The 19,045-nt window shown below is 43.0% G+C and overlaps 1 protein-coding gene and 1 pseudogene across 1 annotated transcript; one reads left to right on the top strand and one right to left on the bottom strand.

Annotated features, from left to right (window-relative positions):
- Nucleotides 1–1,529: 1,529 nt before the first annotated feature.
- On the bottom strand, nt 1,530–11,705 carry LOC123111521 (protein argonaute 16-like; annotated as a pseudogene).
- A 396-nt stretch (nt 11,706–12,101) lies between these two features.
- On the top strand, nt 12,102–13,680 carry LOC123116016 (uncharacterized). Its single transcript, XM_044537033.1, has 3 exons — nt 12,102–12,373; nt 13,007–13,205; nt 13,289–13,680. Exons 2-3 carry the CDS (start codon nt 13,011–13,013, stop codon nt 13,547–13,549), a joined length of 456 nt encoding a protein of 151 aa, XP_044392968.1. The 5' UTR covers nt 12,102–12,373; nt 13,007–13,010; the 3' UTR covers nt 13,550–13,680.
- The last annotated feature ends 5,365 nt before the right edge of the window (nt 13,681–19,045 follow it).

Below are 19,045 nucleotides of genomic sequence, written 5' to 3'. Positions count from 1 at the left end.
ATGCTGAAAGAATTTTGAGGATCCCTTTGAGCACACAATTAACTGAGGATTTCATTGCCTGGCACAAGACTCGGACATACTCCTTTTTAGTCCGGTTCGCGTATTACAATGAGTGGGAACATCAATATGGTGCGACAATCAGAAGAGATGAGTTGGACAAGTTTAACCCACTTTTGAAGATTCTCTGGAAGCTTTAAGTTTCTAGTAAAATAAAGATATTTGGTTGGAAGGCTTTACATAGGATGATACTGGGACCATGGTATGTCAGTCCTTGTGGATTGTCATATACCGGTATCTGGACAATGTCTTGTTTGTAAGGGGGGAGTTGAAGACTTGCGACACCTCATGTTACATGTGTTCGAGATAAAGAAGTGTGGAAAGCTTTGGGTCTTCAGGAAACGATCGCCCAAGCCCTTGTTTCGGACCGATCTGGTAGTGGTGTGCTTGAGAATATCCTCGGAGATCAATAGCATAATTCAACTACACTGGAACATCTCAGCTTCCAATAGTCTATCTTAATTGGAGCTTGGTACATTTGGTGACAGAGAAGGGAAGCTGCAAAGGGCGAAGGTGTGGCCATTCCTTCCCAAACATCACTCGCCATACATGCGATAACGACCAATTATGCTAGCTCTAGGAGTGCGATCTGATGTTAAATGGTCTAAACCTGGTCAAAATCTTTATAAAGTGAACGTGGATGCACGCTTCATGGAAGATGGAAGCGGAGCCACAATGGCGCTTCTTCGAAACCACTGGGGAGAAGGCTCTTACTGGGTCAACAACTCTCTTTACGCATGTGCTTGATGCCGTTGCAGCAGAAGCTTTGGCGATGGTGTGGAGCTAGCAGACCAGTGGGGGTGCTCAAATGTGATCTTTGAATTTAACTGTCTTAAGATTATCCAAGCATGCAAGGGGGAGGTTGATACCCTGCGTCCTTATTCTATTATTCTCACTGCCCAAGGGAAGGGAATAAGGTGGCACGCAAGCTTGCTAGGGCCTAGGGTTATCTATGGTTCTAATTTTGTAATTTCTTGGGCGGGTGATCCTCCGCAAAGTATCCTAGTTGAGCTTGTTAGTGATGTGACAATTATTTGATTTGAATGGAACACAACATCTTGTTTGCACTTACAAAGCAAGTCGTTGGCAGAAAATACTTGCTTCAAAACCTACGCAACCACCACTTACATATAACTTATTTTAAGCAATCATCTAAATTATAAACTACTTTCAACTAATGAATCTAGCAAATTACTCACGAGTCATTTTCATTCCGTGCAACGCTTTATGGTAATAAAGCATACTGTCAAATTATCTTCAATTATTAGATACTGGTCCTGAACCAAACCTACTCTCACCTGTCCAGTATAATGTTTCTTGACAGGTACTCCCTCCGTCCAGAAATACTATATATCTAGAACTAAAATACGTCTAGATACATCCATTTCCCCGACAAGTATTTCCGGACGGAGGGAGTAGGTTGCATCTATAGACATCACAACATTTAATTTTAGGCAAGTACCAGCGCAAGATTAAACAAGATATCTCAATTAAAAGGGCAGCTTGTAGTCAAACCCCGAAAGGGTTTGGGATATGCCGAAAGTACGGCTTACAAATGGAGCAAAGTTTGAATCTGGAATTCACATCCATAAGCCTTCTAGCGATCAAGTGTCAACTGCTACTACTATCCGAACACTACTACCCTAACCACGGACACTATACCATCCAAAAAATTGCTCCCAGCCAAACCTGTTGTCACCTATCCAATATCAGGTTTCTTCACTCACAAAAAGTCAACCCTGCTGCACAACGATCTGACTGAAAGCCCACGTCAACAGAAGAACATCGAACTGCACACATCAGCATGCAGCCGTGGCAGTTCCGGGACTGTTGCTGCTGTTGACGACGAAGGGACACCACTCCCAGATGAAGTATCAGCAAACTCCTCGAATTTTATGAACTGGCTCATCTGCGCTGCTGCAAGGTGGGCGTAACAGATAGGTGCCACTGGAGAATATGAAAAACACAGTATTGTTCAAATGTCACGACACACTTAAAAATACAAAAGGAAGTGCATTGTGATATACTACATGTCAACATACCCACAGATATTGCAGTGGTGCTCCTCTGGTACCTGAGCAACAAGCACAAGAATAATATCATCCACCAAACTCATAAGAAAGTAAAGAAACACCACGTACTGTACAGTAACAGATTGGGAAATAGCCGTGTACTTACACATAGGAAAGGGAAAGAACTAGGCTCTGGAGTTCATCTGGTGAGAAACCAATCTGATCAAGCAAGACATGATAATGGGTGGGCCTTGAGGTGCCCTACGAGGGAGCAAACATTTCACAGTATTTAGGATGCCAAATATACACAGCACATGAAAAGTCTGACAGATGGTAATATGCATAACCAGCCACTAATTCTACAGTATTTAGGATGCCAAATAAAGCCTGCCAGATAACTATGCAATCAACAGTCGAATCACAAACTGCTTGAAATGATGCAATTTCCAAAATATTGGGTTGGTAAGCAGGGAGACTTACTATAGGTCCCGCATGAGCACACATGTAGAAATCATACTGTTTCGGATGAACAATACCCTTGTCCACTACAGTCCCTGTTCATAAAGCCAGAATGCAATTTAGTTCCTTAAATTGTTCTCTTTTCTTTGGTGCGGATGCGAAGTGCTCCGCTATGTTTTCACATAGGACAATTGCATACCAGCTGGAACATTATCTGGTGCGTCAGCTTGGAACAGTTTCGTGTGGTGATTCTTTTGAGCAATAATAACTGTAATCTTTGGAGGTGGCCCCTGACCCATATTCTGGTAAGCCTGCATCATTAAATTCTGTAAAAAAGAACATTTCCAGAAAAAGTTTCCCAAGCCAAATAAGTGCCAAGGACAACCTTTATTATTTGATCAACCTCGAGATTCAGTACTTGGCTAAACTGAGACTCACTCACACCATCCCTGCATATGTTGATCACATAAGAAAATGATGGACGAATTCAGAATACTGGTAACTAGTTAGTGCAGAAAACATGCAGCTGAAACACAGGAGACAACAAAGACAAAGTTCTAATTTATGATGTCAATGCATTGAACAGTGCTATTGTTTCCACATACAAACAGCAAGCTAAGCTTGGGCTTTTGCATGTGGAGGGAAATAATTCGTTCACAATATCAAGTTCTTGTGTGGAATACCACGACTTTTTAAAATTATATAAGAAGCTACATAAATAAGTTCAAACAAGATGATGATTACTTAGAATGTAGCCTCTGTGGAAGTAAAGTCAACAGTCGATCATGAACTACAAAAACTGGTTGTTTTAAACTTTTAATAGAAAATAGGTGTGCTAATACAAAGAAATCGTAAATATAGCAACACACACTAATAAATAAATATATATCTATTTTTTAACACGCAAAAGTGGAATAGATAATGCAGCATATTTATCGTAAACTTCTACATGAGATTTTGTGCATGTCATTTTGATATGTTTCATGGGTGCCAACACTGCCACTACCATACTTAATTCTTGATTATAAAAGAAAATAAATTAAAGGCAGAAAGAAAAAATGGTTTAGTAGTTCCAGTCCCTTTTTCTGTACATAGATAACTAAACGCTTGTGTGACGGAGATCGCTCTTTGTGGAACAGAAAAAAATACTACCAAATGTGTCTTTCCTTTTTAAGGCTACACCAAGCTTTGATAATCCAAGCAAATAATTCTATGAGAAAACTTAACATACCTAAGGCCATCGGCATAACTATCAGAATGTAAATTCCAAAAAATATCTATAACATGTCATGCCAATAATAATAAATACCTGAAGATGATTATCTGCTCTGGCTTTCTTTGTTGACTGGTTGTGTAGAAGTCTAGTAGAAGTTCCCTGGAATGCAAAGTGAAAGCAAAAATATGTGACAGGTTTAGAACAACATACATGGTACAATATGACTAAAAGAATGCCAGGTGTAAACAGAAATAACAGGTGATAAGTCTACAGTACCTTATTATACCATCATCCTTTCCATTATCCAGTGGCTTAAAAAGAGAATCAATCATCTCAACCTTTGGAGACTGGGTCCGTACAGATGCCCTGTAGCGTGATATTAGTGGCCAACATCTAGATCCAACAACCTGTAGCATATGCAGGGTAAATAAAAATCCCACAATGGTACAACAAGAAAGCAAGTTTTATCATACATACTGCTAAATCAGATGTTCAAAATAGTGATTCAAAAGTGATGGATTTTGCTATTGTTCATTGAATGGTGCAGGCCCTTTTTATAAATTGTACAGACTATTTGTGCTACATATCCGTCTAAACTATGCAGCTACTTTTAGGAGTACTCAAAGGGATGGAAACACAAGATATTTGCTTGATGCAAGTACTGCAAGAGAGGGAAGAAGACATACAGCAGCAATTGATGGTATATCTGATCGACCTGGAGAACCATGTGAAACATCCATTCCCAAAATTATTGTGGGTATCTTATTGATAACTGGAATCTTACGGCTATGCTCCAGTGCCAGCTTAGAGTTCATTCCACCAAGCTATTAACAGAAATAAACATGTTAAGAGTTCATCCTACCAAGCTATTGTAAGTGAGGTAAGGCAGTTGGGTCAAACCTAACAGGCACAATCAGATAAAGAGACAAGTATATGTACCTTAGCATTGATCTTTAGAAGAACATTGGTGAAGTATTGATCATTCATCTTAGTACTAGGAACAATGCATTGAGTGACAATACCCATCTCATGAAGATTTTTCTTCTTCCATGGGCCTTCAAAAGAGTAAAAGAAGATTGTTACATGAAGATCCACGAGCAGCAAAAGAATATTGTTTAACATATTACCATAAATATCACAATTCTTCCTCTCTGGTAAAACACATAGCAGAAATTCCGGAGGACCAGGAAGGTTTGCTTTAACTTTTTCGAACATCCTTTCAACTCTTACAATGGGAGCACATCTCCTAGCTTGGTTATCTTCATCCACCAGGCTGTAAGGGCCTTCAATGATCTACGCAAGACAGGAGGTATAAAATATATGGCCAACAGATGTCATTACAAGACAAGCTACATGCTGTCATGCTTTACTGCGAAATAAAGGAGTCATGGAAGAACTTACAATGCCTTTGGTTCGTCCACAGTTTATCAGATCTCTTGAGATCCGGCTCATGTCACAACGAGCAGAGAAGTTCACAATTGCCCAACGCTCAATCCTGACAGGCTCAAATAGTTTCTGCAATAGTAATAAATGAAATTTAAGTTCAGTACAAAATACTTTTATTAGGTGTGCTCCGTCACAACTCACAAGTAACCAAGTAGCAACCTTGTTATTATAATTCCACCTGCCCTTGAATGGAACACAATCTTGACTATTTCCCACAACCAACTGGAATAACATATCAGAACAGTTTGAAAAGATTAGTCATGTATATAAAAAGAGCAAAATGTAAAATAGATTAGGTCTAACCATTGGTGCAGACAGAACACGACCCTCAACACGCGTGAGTTGATTATCAATTTTAATGCCACAAGAAGAAAAGATTGGGTCATCATCATATCTGTTACTTTTTACTGCCTGTAAATTGCATGTCAGTATCTAAGGAAGAAACTAAGTTGTAACATCTCAACAGAAGTCAACAAACCCACATCAGTAACAACTCTCATGCGATCCTGAGGTTTCTGTCGTGATTTTTCAACCAACGTCGTTCTTTGCTGAGAAGACAGTGCCTTCGTATAACGTTGAAGTGATATCATGTTCGCCAGCTGCACCATCAAAAGGAAGACATATATCACAACTTGGACTTTGAGTGGAGCCAGCAACTAAAACTGGTGAGACACACGTAAAGTGAATAAACAGTCAAGGCTACAACCTCAATTGGGAGATAATTTGGGCGTTTCGATTTTCCCACATCAAGACATGGCAGATAAGGCTTCTCCAAAAACACCTGCTTGGATTTAAAATATTCCTCAACAGTAATATCAACAGTTTGACCTTCACTGCTTCCACTCCGAACTTTCATGGGAAATCTGCGGAGCAATGTAATTTCGACATGACTAAAGAAGGTTGTAGAATTGTAGTGACTATTAAATAAACTAATATCTCCAGTAAAATAACGTTTGTGTTCCGGGTTGGCTCTAAACATTGGGTTTTTGCATTATGTGGAAAGGTCATAAAAGTATACATTATACAGACAATTGATGTGACAACTATATTTTTTATATCATGATTTCAGTCTGTATATTTACAAAGATATTACTGCTGAAAGTTATACAAAATTAACTGTGTGAATCCTACAGCACTATGTTCTTATAACTGGAGGAAGAAAGTCGAGGCAGGTTGGACAAACAAGATATAGAAATGGAATAAGGATAGATGTGGAATAGGGGAACCCGTTTGTGAGAAAAATAATGAATAACACAATGCAGGAATAGAACCATACGTCTGTCTAGAGCAAGGCTGATCACTAAGCCCAATGATCTTAAATTCCATGTTGTTGTGTGTAGCTTTAACTCTCAGATTTTTCAACATTCTCTTTGCCTGCAAGATATATATAGATACAAGTTTGTGACAAGCATCATGAGAAGAAGAAAAAAGCAAAGAAAATATATGTTCAGTAGAAAAATAAAAGCTGGGATATCAGGCAGTGCTATAATATCATGAACCTTGGGCCAGTCAATGTCTCTAACGTCTCTGACATTTTGATTTGTAAGGAGGAAGTTGACAACAGGTCCAGGGGTCACAATCATAGTAGTCGAAACATCTGTTTAACATAGATGTGCCACATCAGTTTCTCATGATTAGCAAAGTGGATCAAAATACACAAGTCGACCGAAGAACACATACCCATGTTTAAAGATAAACCATTCATTGTAGTACGGAAGCTAGAATGGAGTCCACGACAACCACTGACTCCACCAGTTAAATCAACTAAATTTCTACTGTCATCACTAAAAAATGATTGTCTAACAAGTAGGCAACCTCTGGATACAAACAAATAATAATTACAATCAGAATGAGACTGAAGAGGTAAACAGAGTTTAAAACTACATTATCCATACCGCTTAGCCTGCTGTTGCCTTAAAACAATGTCAAGGACTCGCAGAGCATCCTGGGCATGATCCGAGTCGCTTCCTTGAAGCACTAGGGCAACTGATTTGAGGGGAATCCTTGCTGCGTAGCTTATACCCACTACAAACTGCTTTGGAAGATGTGACCTCTTTACTCGTTTCTTGTCACCCGGGCCAGGGCTTTCATGTCCTGGACTCCCACCAACAGCCCTGAAGAACAGATGAAGTTTGGGTAAGCTTCCTATTTGTATTTCTTTATCTATAAAGTGCCTCGAGCATTAACAAAATATATTATCCATGTTGCCGTTGGAAAATTTGGGACCTCAATGAGTATGATACTACAACAAATATCACTAACAGAACTAACAGCTACTCCCTCCGTCCGAAAATACTTGTCATCAAAATGGATAAAAAGAGACGTATCTAGAACTAAAATACATCTAGATACATCCCCTTTTATCCAGTTTGATGACAAGTATTTCCGGACGGAGGGAGTACATAACAATCCTTTGTGGCTTAACCAAGATATATAGCAAATAAAACTTCAACGCGGCAATCCCATGGGGGTTAACTATTTCAAATAGGAAATTCAACGCAGCAATCCCATGGGGGTTGACCATTTCAAGTAGAAATTCAACGCAGCAATCCCATGGGGGATAACCATTTCAAGCAGAACTCTGTCAAATATAGGATGTTTTCCTCACTTTGGTTACCACGAGTATTTATGTGTACAAAAACAGACACAATAAAAAAGCTAGACTATGGATGAGGACAGTTGGCTACAAATGTAAAAAAAAATATCAAAAAATCCTGATAGTTGGAACTGAAATACCAGTAAGCAAACAACATGACAGCAAGAACAGGAAAGTAGGCAGTGCGGACACTAAGAACAAGAATGGGTTTCCCATAAAAAAGAACAAAAATGGATCATTATCCAACTACTTGCACTTGGCAAATTCATCAGCTCACACAGTTTGCTATGATCGACAGTACATACGTACCTTGCAGATGTTTCCTCCATGATAACAGTGAACTCGAAGTTGTTCTGTGGAAGAGGTCCAACAGTAAATAGACATTTCTCGCCATCGTATGCAAAATCCTTTCCAGCAAGCTCAGAACTGTATGTTTGCAACATTTTATCGATGACCTTCCGGCCAATGCCCTTGCCTTCAACCACCTGATCGTCATCAGATTTGATGGACACCTGCAGCATAATCACAAATTTCAGAACAGGCATTGAACTATAATTATCAAATGCTTGAGAAAAGAATAACAAATGCAGAAATTCAGAATTGTTCATTACACTGTATTGGTAGAAAACCGAATCAATCCCACTAAGCTTCACAGCAAAGTGGTTTGACAGCAACCTAATGGGCTTTCCTTCACGGCCCAAGCCAGTCCGTGCCATTGCTGTGCGTTTAACAGTGTCATTCTTATGCACTTGTACAGCTCCACCCGTTTTAGCCGCCATAATCAGGTACCTAAATGAAGTCAATTCTAGGGTCAATTGATGCAAAGAACATGAGGTGAATAGAAGTGGGACATAAACCATACACAATTTTTTCTTGGAAACAATTTGGGAAAACAATGTTGTCCATCTAGGGCAATTAAAAGGTAGGATCAAACATGACAATAAAGTGATAAAAAGGTAACATCAATCATGACAAGCACAAGGAGAAATTGGCACACGCTAAAATTGAATGTGAGAAATCTAAACACATTGTGTTCCATACAAGGCAGAACAGAGCTGTACACAGGTTAATTTTATAGTAATGTTGTTATATTCTTGATAAAAGCAAACCATGTTGGGCTCTTTGATTCACAGGATTCTGAAAATGTACGAACGGGGAAAAAACCAGGAATAGGAGGATGCATGTGCAAAACAGAAGATTGTAAAAACATAGGAATTTTGCGGAATTGGGTGTTTGACTCACAGGAATAGTAAAAGACACAGGAATCCTAAAAAGCATAGTCAAGTCAAGGTTAAACATATGCAAAGTTAAGAATAGGTTGTTATTATGCAACTTATGCCTTTGCCCTTGTTCTTTGAGCGAAGAAATGAAAAAACGAGACAGAGGTGTGAGTGGATTGTAAAATTCCTTTGTTTCTCCTCTGAAAGTCAAACCAAAGGAAAATGTGTCACCAAAGGAAAATTTCCTATTCCTATGTTTTTCCCTCCACTTCTCCTATGAATCAATGCCACAAGTTAAAAGTCAGTGCTACATTACTCTTTTATTATTTGTATGAACCTATTTTATTAAAATAATCGTAAAACAAAAAAGTTCAGTGCCAGAAATAAAAAACTAAAAGAACAAATACAAAGAGGCAACAAGCACAGCAGCTTCTTGTTTCTGGGTATTTTTCATTTTGAAGGGGATACTACTGCAGCATATGAATAGAACACTGAGGTTGTCTACTAATAGAACTAGAAGTAGCTTAACAAAACTGAAACAAAACATATCATAACTGGTAAGAACTCCACCAAGCATTAGCCCTTAACATGCAGTGCTCCTGCGTGATCTCGGAAAAAAAGTGAGCTCTCCAGATTCAGATTGTTTGTACAACCAGCAACACAAGCAGATATTTCAATATTTTCTGTCGACATATATAAATATATTTGCATCTAGATCTAAGATCTACTCCCTCCGTTCACAAATATAAGATGTTCTAACTTTTTTCTGAATCAGATGTATATAGACGCATTTTAGTGTGTTTGTTCACTCATTTCAGTCCGCATGTAGTCCATATAGAAATATCCAAAACATCTCATATTTGTGAACGGAGGGAGTACTACATTCGACCCAAAAAACTATACTAACTGCTATCATTAGTAATAGCTTGCAGTGGTCTTCCACTGTAACACTCAATCCTCGCATGTCACTAGGTCTACCGTCAGCCATTAATAAACAATGAATGGTATGCTTGTGCCCACGTATTAGCATGCAGAAGGAACATGGAATGAATACAACTACAACAACATGTACACATAAACTCAAGTCCGTCCAAGTAGCAATCAGCACTTCAGGACCAGTTGCTGAGGCATATGGTGGAGCACCCAGGAAAAGATAGATCGTGCAAAACGCCAACAACAGTAAAATGGCCGTGAACCAAAGCAATTTTGACAAAACTCAGACCAAATAAAACACCTCCATAGGTTGATGTTTAAACCTTGGGAACAGTGGCGAAGATGCAGGATAGAAGCAGGGTATAAGAAAGTTCCAGAAACACACTACAATCATTTGAAAGTGTCCGCTAGTCCAAAAAAGTACATCCAGAACACATCAGCGTCACAAAAATCGTGAACGAAATACTATCTTAAAAGCACTGTAACAGTATTGTTCGCGACTACATAACTGTAATCTGAAAATGGTGGACCTGCTAAATCGTAACTCTACATCCAGACCAGAAACAGCATCGAGAAACGATCTGTCAATCTATCATGAAGCACAAACGGGGAAGAAACTGAATCAACTTGGTTATTTCAAAAAAAAAAAAAAAGGCGCAACCAAATCCACCGAAACAGGAGACCGGGGGAAATCAAAGCCGAATCCAAACCCTCACCACGCAAATAGAGCAAACTAGTACCAATCCAAGCCAATGTTCCTATCGATGCAGAAAGTAGGCAGCAAGTGTGGAAGCGGAGATTTATGCCACGATGAAGCAAATTCCCTTTGCAGAGTTGCAAACCCCAAACAATCGAAACTCGCGTGCACCAGCAGAGCATGAGATTATTGCACCCAAACCTCCCGGGGAAAGCAGTTCGGTCACGAAATAAGAACAAAACACCTAACCGGTCACGAAGAAAAGAACCGCGCAGAGAAATGCTTCTACTCTACCTCCGTACCAACAATCGGACGCACGCAGTAACAGGACGGTTCTAAATAAGTGACAGGACGGCCTGACGGTCTCAATCATCTAGAGATGGAAAATCGCTAGGATCAGGGGCAGCGTCTGCAATATCACACAACAATCTCGAATCAAACAACCCGGAACCCCCTAACCCCTAACCAATCACATTGGGCAGAACCCAAATCCCCCAAAACGCTCACCGAATCGAACCGAACACGCGCCGTGGAACGGAGGGAGCGAGACCAGCGCTAGCACCGGGCCCCGGAGATCGATCACACGAACCTCTCGACGCGACCGGCCTCGAATCCAAAGCAACCCAGAACCCCCGAAACGCCCGCATTGCACAGAACCAAAATCCCCTACCAGACACGCGCCGTGGAACCGGGCGAGCGCGACGAGCGCCAGCACCGCGCTCTGAAATCGAATGCACAAACATCTCGAACCCAACTACCTAGAGTCGGAGCAACACGAAATCGAAGAACACCTCGCATTTCACAGAACCAATCCCACCCCCAAAACCCCACATGTGCGAGCCACAAAAACCCTCAAAAAACCCACGGCGGATCGAACCAGGCGCTGCGGAACCCAGCGATGTGAGCGCGAGCAGACACGAACTCACCTTCCAGAGCTCGCCCGGAGATGCGGAACCCTCTCGCCTCCGCCCTCTCCGCCTCCGCGCCCTTAGGGAGGTGGATGGAAGGGGAGAGGTGAAAAAGGAAGGCGGGGCGGAGGACGCCAGACGGCGGGGGCTGGGATTTGGGAAGAAATGGGAATGGGAATGGGAATGGGAATGGGTCTATCTTCAAACCCCACGTCTCCTTACGGTGGGTTTTTCCTCTTTTTCTGAACGGGCTTTTCGGTGGCTAGTTTTGTGAACCGGATATGCTAAACGGCTGAACCACAGCGGGGCAACCAGCCAAGCTCGTTTATTCAGAAGAAGAAGAAAACAAAAGCGGCATGGCGCAAGCGTGTCTCGCTGAGACGCGATGGGGCAAAATTTCGTGTTTTGACCCTTTTTACAAAGAAATTCGAGATCTGACCCCTGTCTGAAACTATTTTGGGATCTGACCCTTTTGACTACCGCGAGGAGGGCCGGCGGTAGGTTTGCACGTCCTACCGCCATCATCAGTGGCGGTAGGCCCTCTAACGGCGACTGACGGCCGTCGGCGCGTACTGACGGGGGAAGGGCCTACCGCCACAGCCTGAGGCGGTAGGGTTCGGTGGCCTACCGCCCGAGGTGGTGGCGGTAGGTGCCGAAGAGGCAAGTGATGCTGCGGGCGGGCCCTACCCCACCCACCAGCCCGTTCTTCCTCCTCCCCTCGACTCGAACAGAGTCGAGCGCCGCCTCTCTCCTCATCCCGATCCCCTCCCTCGATCTCCCTCTTTCCTCCACCATTTTCGCGGATCTTTGGGGCAAATCGAAGAGGCCGGTAAGCTCCTCCATTCCCTCCAATCAGTTTTCGCAATGGTTTTTTATTTTTGAAGTTATTTTTGGCACTAGGTGCAACCTAGGTTTTGGTGTTGATTTTTTTATGATGTTTTAGTTGTTTAGGAGTATATGATTTAGTAGTAGGCCTATGTGAGGATGTGTGGGTGAAACAATTGCAACATATGTGAGGATATGTTGGTGAATGCATATATGTTGGTCCATTTTATTTTGTGATGTATATATGAATTTTATAAGAAATCTTTCTGTATGTTGAATGCAAGATTGTGAGGATAAAGGCATAACAAAATTCGTAGATGGTTAATGTATTGCAAATTTGTGAAGATGTATGTTTTGCAAAATTGGTAGGTGGTTAATGCATAGTGTGAAAATGTGTGTATTTCTATTTCATATAGTTGCAAATGTATGAACCCTAGGTTTAGTCTTTCTTATAGCCATACGAGGAACCCTCTCTAGTTGATATGATGAACCCTAGAACCTAGATGAACCCTAGGTTTAGTCTTTCTTATAGCCATATGTGATGATTTATTGTGTGAATATTTTAGATATTTGTTTTGCTTGCATTAGAACAAATATTGATGTTTAATTAACTTTATCCAATCAATGCTTATATAAGGAACATGGCGCCACCACCACCAATTGACGAGGATGATGACTATGAAAACCCACTTGAGGAAGCCATCTGTGCTCAAAGAGTGAGGCTGAGCGAACGGGAGGTGTGCAACCTATGGGACAACTTTCTTCCACGTGCTGAGTTGATCGGGGCGCCATTCGTGACCCATCTGACAAGTACCATGATCGATCGACATGTCATGGTATGTTATTAGTGTAGAATCCACGGAATTGTTAATAGTTTAAATAATCCATACTTATCAATTGATATGTTTTTCTTATTCAGAAATTGCCAAAGAGCCTATCTGAGAGTTGTGGCATCGAGGCTGATGAAGAAGGCTATGCTGGAATACGCCTTACCGCAAGGGGGCCCGTCACTACTTGTGCGAACGGCGTGGAAACGGACGGTCGCACACATTTAAGCACAGATGGGTGGAAGAGCTTCCTCGTTGACAAGCATCTTCATGTTGGACAGGCCATCCTTATTACTATCAGGAAGACCAACCGTCAAGGCTTGAAGATGATGATCGTCATCGATATCATCTAAACTATATATGTGTGTGGCTGCTGATGATCGTCATGTTTGATTGCTACCTATTTTGGCTTCATGAAACTATTTGGATGTGATCAAACTATGTTATGTTTATGTCTATGAAATTGTAATCAAACTATGTTATGTTTATGTCTATGAAATTATGATCAAACTATGTTATTTGGTACTTGTTTCTTAATCTGTAATGGCGAAACTAATTATGCTTATGTCTATGAAATTGTGCCTATTGGTTCTTATGTTCAGGGCCCTTGCATATTTCTATGAAATTGTGATCACACTTTTTGGATGTGATCAAACTTCTTATGTCTATAAAATTTTACACGAAACACAGGACCCTACCCAGGACGCTTGCATATCTCGTTACAGAAGGCATGCATGGCAAAACCCTGCCACACCTTACCGCCAGATCCCCTGGCGGTAGGGTTAGACAGCTTACCGCCTGGTTGTCTGGCGGTAAGGTACTTATCCACGTCAGCGCGCGGTGACGGCCCCCGTCTTCCTCCATCACACCCTACCGCCAGGGTATCGGGCGGTAGCCTGTCTAACCCTACCGCCAGGGGCTCTGGCGGTAGCAAAAGGGTCAAATCCCGATTTTTTTTCGAACGGGGGTCAGATCTTGATTTTGTTTGCAAAAAGGGTCAAAACACGAAATTCAGCCACGCGATGGTGCGTGCTTGTTGGTGGAAGCCTTTGGTCGCTGACACGTGGGCCAGGCCAGCGACGTCGGTCAGAGGATCCAGTTTGCGGGTGGGGCTCGACCGGTGGCGAGGGATCCACTCCACAGCACGGCAAGACGGGCGGCGCTGTTGACGCCTCGCACGACCAAGCAGAAGTGGATCCTTGGCCAACTGCGCTGACCCATTTCTTCGGGAGGTTATTTTCGTTTAACCACGTCTCAACAGATGTGAATACAAATTCTTTTTTCTCAGGGCAACTTTTTTTTTGCGGGATCACTTGTATTACTCAAATAATAATGTCTTTACAATCATCAAGGGAAATACCCAAGACTTCATCTGGACCAGACCCCAACCAGGTCATAGTTCGTCCCTCAACACGAGCAAATCTAGCCAAACTATCACTAGTTTTATTCTGGTCTCTCGCAACATGAGTAATACAAGTTTGTCTAAGACTCATAAGAAGTCTAATTTCATTCACCAAAGCAGCATAAATTGATCGATCGACTCCAGCAGATGTTACCATGGCCACTGCCATGCTTGAATCCGTCTCGACAGCAACGGTTGCAGTTCGGATCTTTGTATTGCCAGAGATAAACCCTCCATGATTGCACCTAGTTCCGCTTCAACCGCATCTCTGCAAGAAAATAACGCTCTGCATGCCGAAAAGATGATCCCCCCAGTAGAGTTACGTAGGATCATGCCAGCACCCGCATTGTCAGAGTCAACAAAAGAGCCATCTGTATTCAGTTTTATCCAACCCTCATCGGGAAGCTTCCACTTACATACAGAAACTGAGCTCTGGGGGTTGATCGCTGCATTTTGATCAAAGTTCAGATATCCTTTCCCTTTAGCCGGATCCATACCTTGATTCATTTTAATCCCTACTAATTCATCAAAGTATCTCCTCAGAAAACGGGCAGAGACATCCATAGCTGGCGCTGGTTTGTGATGTATGATTTCATTCCGCACATACCAGCTTCTCCAGAAAATGAGCAGAACCTTACACCTATCAAGCTCGCTTAATGAATCCAGCGCATGCAGTAGCCACTCTCTTCCATTGGGCACAAATGACTCAATAGCCGGCAATTTCCAGATCTTCGCCATTAACTTGTACAGATCGCGCCCCCGCTGGCATCTCAAAAAAGGATGGAAATTATCCTCCGTTTCCATTCCACAAACCGGGCATCTGTTGACAACCTCGAGCCCCCTCTTATTCTTGTTTTTCCAAGTGGGAAGAGCGTCAGTCGCTAAACGCCAAGCGAAATTCCGGATCGTTGGGGGTACTGCACACTTCCATATAAGGTTCCAGCAGGTTCTTCCTCCTGAAGACGGCGTACTAGACAATGCCGCGTCCGCCCCAAATGCTTCCTGAAACGCAAATTCGTATGCCGATTTGACTGAGAATACACCGTGTCTGCCTGGTGCCCATGCAATCACATCTTCGGCAGCCCTTGGCGAAGCTCGAATCTTCAAAATCTCAAACACATCAGCCGGTAGAAAATACTGCTATAGTGTCTCCACTTTCCAAGACCCATTAGTATTAAGCAAATCTGCGACAAAACGGATACGGCAACGCCCCTGCAGCGAGACCGGCTTGAAGGAAATGGTCTTGGAATCCAATTGTCCCTCCATACTCTGATATTCTTACCGTTCCCTACTCTCCATATTAGTCCTATTTTCAACAAGTCAAGACCATGGCTAATTGCTTGCCATGACGAAGATGCATTGCTTGTGAATACCGTATCCTCTAACTTTTCATACGGGTAGTACTTTGCTTTAAGAACCTAGGCATAGAGGCTATCCGGGTTGGCCAGTAGTCGCCAAGCCTGCCGAGCTAGCAACGCTTGATTGAATAACCGGAAGTCTTGAAAGCCCACACCTCCCCTGTCCTTTGGCTGAAGAAGATGATCCCACCTCCTCCAATGCACCTTCCATTTCCCCTTTGAAGATCCCCAATAAAAGTTCCTCACCATTCTAGTAAGATCATCACACACCGAGAAGGGGAGTTTGAAGACACCCATAATATACGTTGGCAAAGATTGAGCCACCGATTTCTCAGGGCAACTTCAACGTGCCGACGCATTTTATGTGCGCATTCATTTGGGTTAAAATGAACAAAAAATTACGATCGAACGCACTGACGCAAATAGACAGTCATCCGTGTTTTTCGTCATTCGTGACCCATTCCTAGCCAAAATTTGGGTTGGGTTTGTGTTGGCATGGACGCACGCCACAGCCGCCTTATCCTCCCCCTGGCCCGTCCGTCGGGGCACAACGCCGGTATTCCCCCTCCCTTCGCAACCGGTACTTCTGGCCACGCCGCCATCGCCGTCGCCTCCCACTTCATGTTGCACAGACGTTGGTATCCATGGTACCTTGCGGGCGAAGCGTCGAACACCTTGTGGGCAAGCGGCGGCATAGTCGAGGTGGTGGCATGGCCGTGGAGGTGCTACGATGGCGGCGAAAAGAGACCACCAATGCTGACAAGTACGGGCGTCGGATGCGATGTCGAGGTGGGGAAAGTGTGTGGATGCGGGCGACGACCTGAGTCATTTTTTAGAGTAAGAAGGATGGTGGAGTACTTGGTAAAAGAGGATGAGGTGTTGTTGGTGCAATATCTGCCTACCTATGTTTTGGAGATTGTTGACAGAAACAGGTATGGACTGATTTGTTTGCTAGTGCATATAGAGAGACATAGTCCATACAAAACCGAAGAGGATGTTGTCTCCGGTGTCAAGTTCGAGGAAGTTCACTGAAGTATATCTACGTTGCAGAGAATAAAGAGCTACATATGTTGAAGACATGTAGACGAGAAGATTGATGTGAAGGAATTAACCCCTCGAACATTTAATGCTGAAGCGAAGCATTTTGATTCGGTATCATCGTCCGAAGAAATTGACTGCAGCGAACGGAAGTCGAAGACAAATTGAAGACATAGTATTCTTTTCATCTTTTTTCTTTGGTTCATTTGAGTCATATGACCTCCGTACTATTAAGAGGGGTATAGGTTCTCAAAGCTTAGATCCGCTGTGATGCTTATCCCAAAACCTATGAAAGATGCGAGAGAAATCTCTTTATGCTCCGAATTATCACCTGGTAGCAGTAGATGTTGTTCTTCGTGCTGCAGGAGATATCTTTCGGACTAAGGAGTTAGTATTACTTGCTCCGCAAGTAATGTTACCGTTGTGCTCAAATTTCCAGCCGTTGGACTCGTGTCGTTCAGTCATTGGCTGCTCCTCGTGTCCAATTTGGTCGTTTCCCATTAGGGAAGGCTGCGGCTATAAATAGCCACCCCTCTCCAACATTATCGGTTGGCTGCTCCACTTGAGATTTCTGAGAAGATTGATTTGAGCAACCCCTCTCCGAGTGATTTGAGTTTAAGATCCATCGAGAGAGAAAAAACAAGAGCCCAAACTTAAACAGTGGTTTAGCATCACAGTAGTTCTGAGTTAGAGTTCTTGTGCCTATTACTCTTGAGAGCTGCGCACTCTCTAGACGGATAGGTTTCCGCTCGAGTGTTGAAGAGTTGTTGTCTTCACCGAGCTAGATTTTCGGCAACCAAGACTGACTGTGGTTCATGAAGGTCGACCGAAGGTTTGGAGATCGCCGACAAGTATCTACCACGAGTGAAATCAACCAGTCTGATCAGCTCTATGTTGAAGGAGAATACAGTCAGAGAGTTTATCTTCCGTGTTAAGTCACAACCCCTTCAACCAGATGTATCCCTCTGGCAGAAGGGTAAACTGGTCTACCAAATCTGATTGTCGCCATCGAGCACCACTGGTTCATTCTACTTTACTGCAATTCCTTTAGCAGTTTACATTCATGCTCTGTGTTGATAGTTTACCTGATCATTATCATATGTTGTGTTTCCCTTACGCATCATTCTATTCTGCTGTCAACCTCGGATATCATTGTGTTCATGCCATTCCGTTCTCATCACTTGTTTCCATTCGTCACTGTCATATTCCTCGGGTCATCTGTGATATCTTACTATAGCTTTATTCCTCTGTGTGTATCATGTTGTGTCTCATTCTACTGCATCTGTTTGCATGTTGCATTACTCTCATCGTGGTTAAACCCATGATTTCCCAAGCTCGTACTGTTGTCGCTTCCTTCATCGAGGAATATGCTTCTGAAGATGAAGAATGATTTAGTTCGTTTCCATCTTTCCATTATTCCGTTGTTGTGATTGGATCGATTTCTGTCGGTGTTCAAAAGTACGGGCTCTTTCTGTACCCCTTACTTGTGCACGAGCAGCCGTAGCCACGCCTGCAGCAGGGCCTGACAGGACAACAGAGGACAAAACACAAGACTACCGAGACAGGCAATCAAGATAGTGAACAGAGAACAAAGGACGAGCTGGACCTCCCCCGGCAACATCCTTGCTGGGGCGGTCTGCGTAGCCCCGGCAAGCTCCTTGCCGGGGGCAACCTACACAGCACCAGCAAGCCGTCGCCCTTGAGGCTAAGAGTTCTAACACCATCGACAATGTTAAGGCCAAGATTTGGGAACACATGCGTGGTAGCATGTAGATCCTCATAAAGTTTGATGGCCTATAGGTCCGTGCGGGACCAGAAGACGAAGACCCCCGGCAAGACCCTTGCCGAGGACGACTCTGAGGCCCCCGGCAAGCCTTGCCGGGGACGATTGCTGGGCCGCGGCCAGGCCCGCGCCCGACAAGGATTTGCCACCTCACCACCACTCCAGTGCGACGAACAACATGCCAACTAAGCAGGCGCCTGCGTGGCGGCATGCAGATTTTTGTGGAGGCTCTACCACTGCATCAGCACATCAGCTAGCTAGCCAGCGT

The sequence above is a fragment of the Triticum aestivum genome, chromosome 5B, assembly GCF_018294505.1.
Source record: "Triticum aestivum cultivar Chinese Spring chromosome 5B, IWGSC CS RefSeq v2.1, whole genome shotgun sequence".
Taxonomy (NCBI): domain Eukaryota; kingdom Viridiplantae; phylum Streptophyta; class Magnoliopsida; order Poales; family Poaceae; genus Triticum; species Triticum aestivum.
Note: the sequence above shows the minus strand (reverse complement) of the source record. Positions and strands in the feature narration are given on the sequence as shown.

Bases quoted from the DNA above. Each gene is read 5' to 3' on its own strand.
- LOC123116016 (XM_044537033.1), top strand. From the start codon at position 13,011: ATGGCGCCACCACCACCAATTGACGAGGATGATGACTATGAAAACCCA. The intron at 13,206-13,288 runs GTATGTTATTAG...TTTCTTATTCAG, and splicing joins TGATCGATCGACATGTCATG to AAATTGCCAAAGAGCCTATC.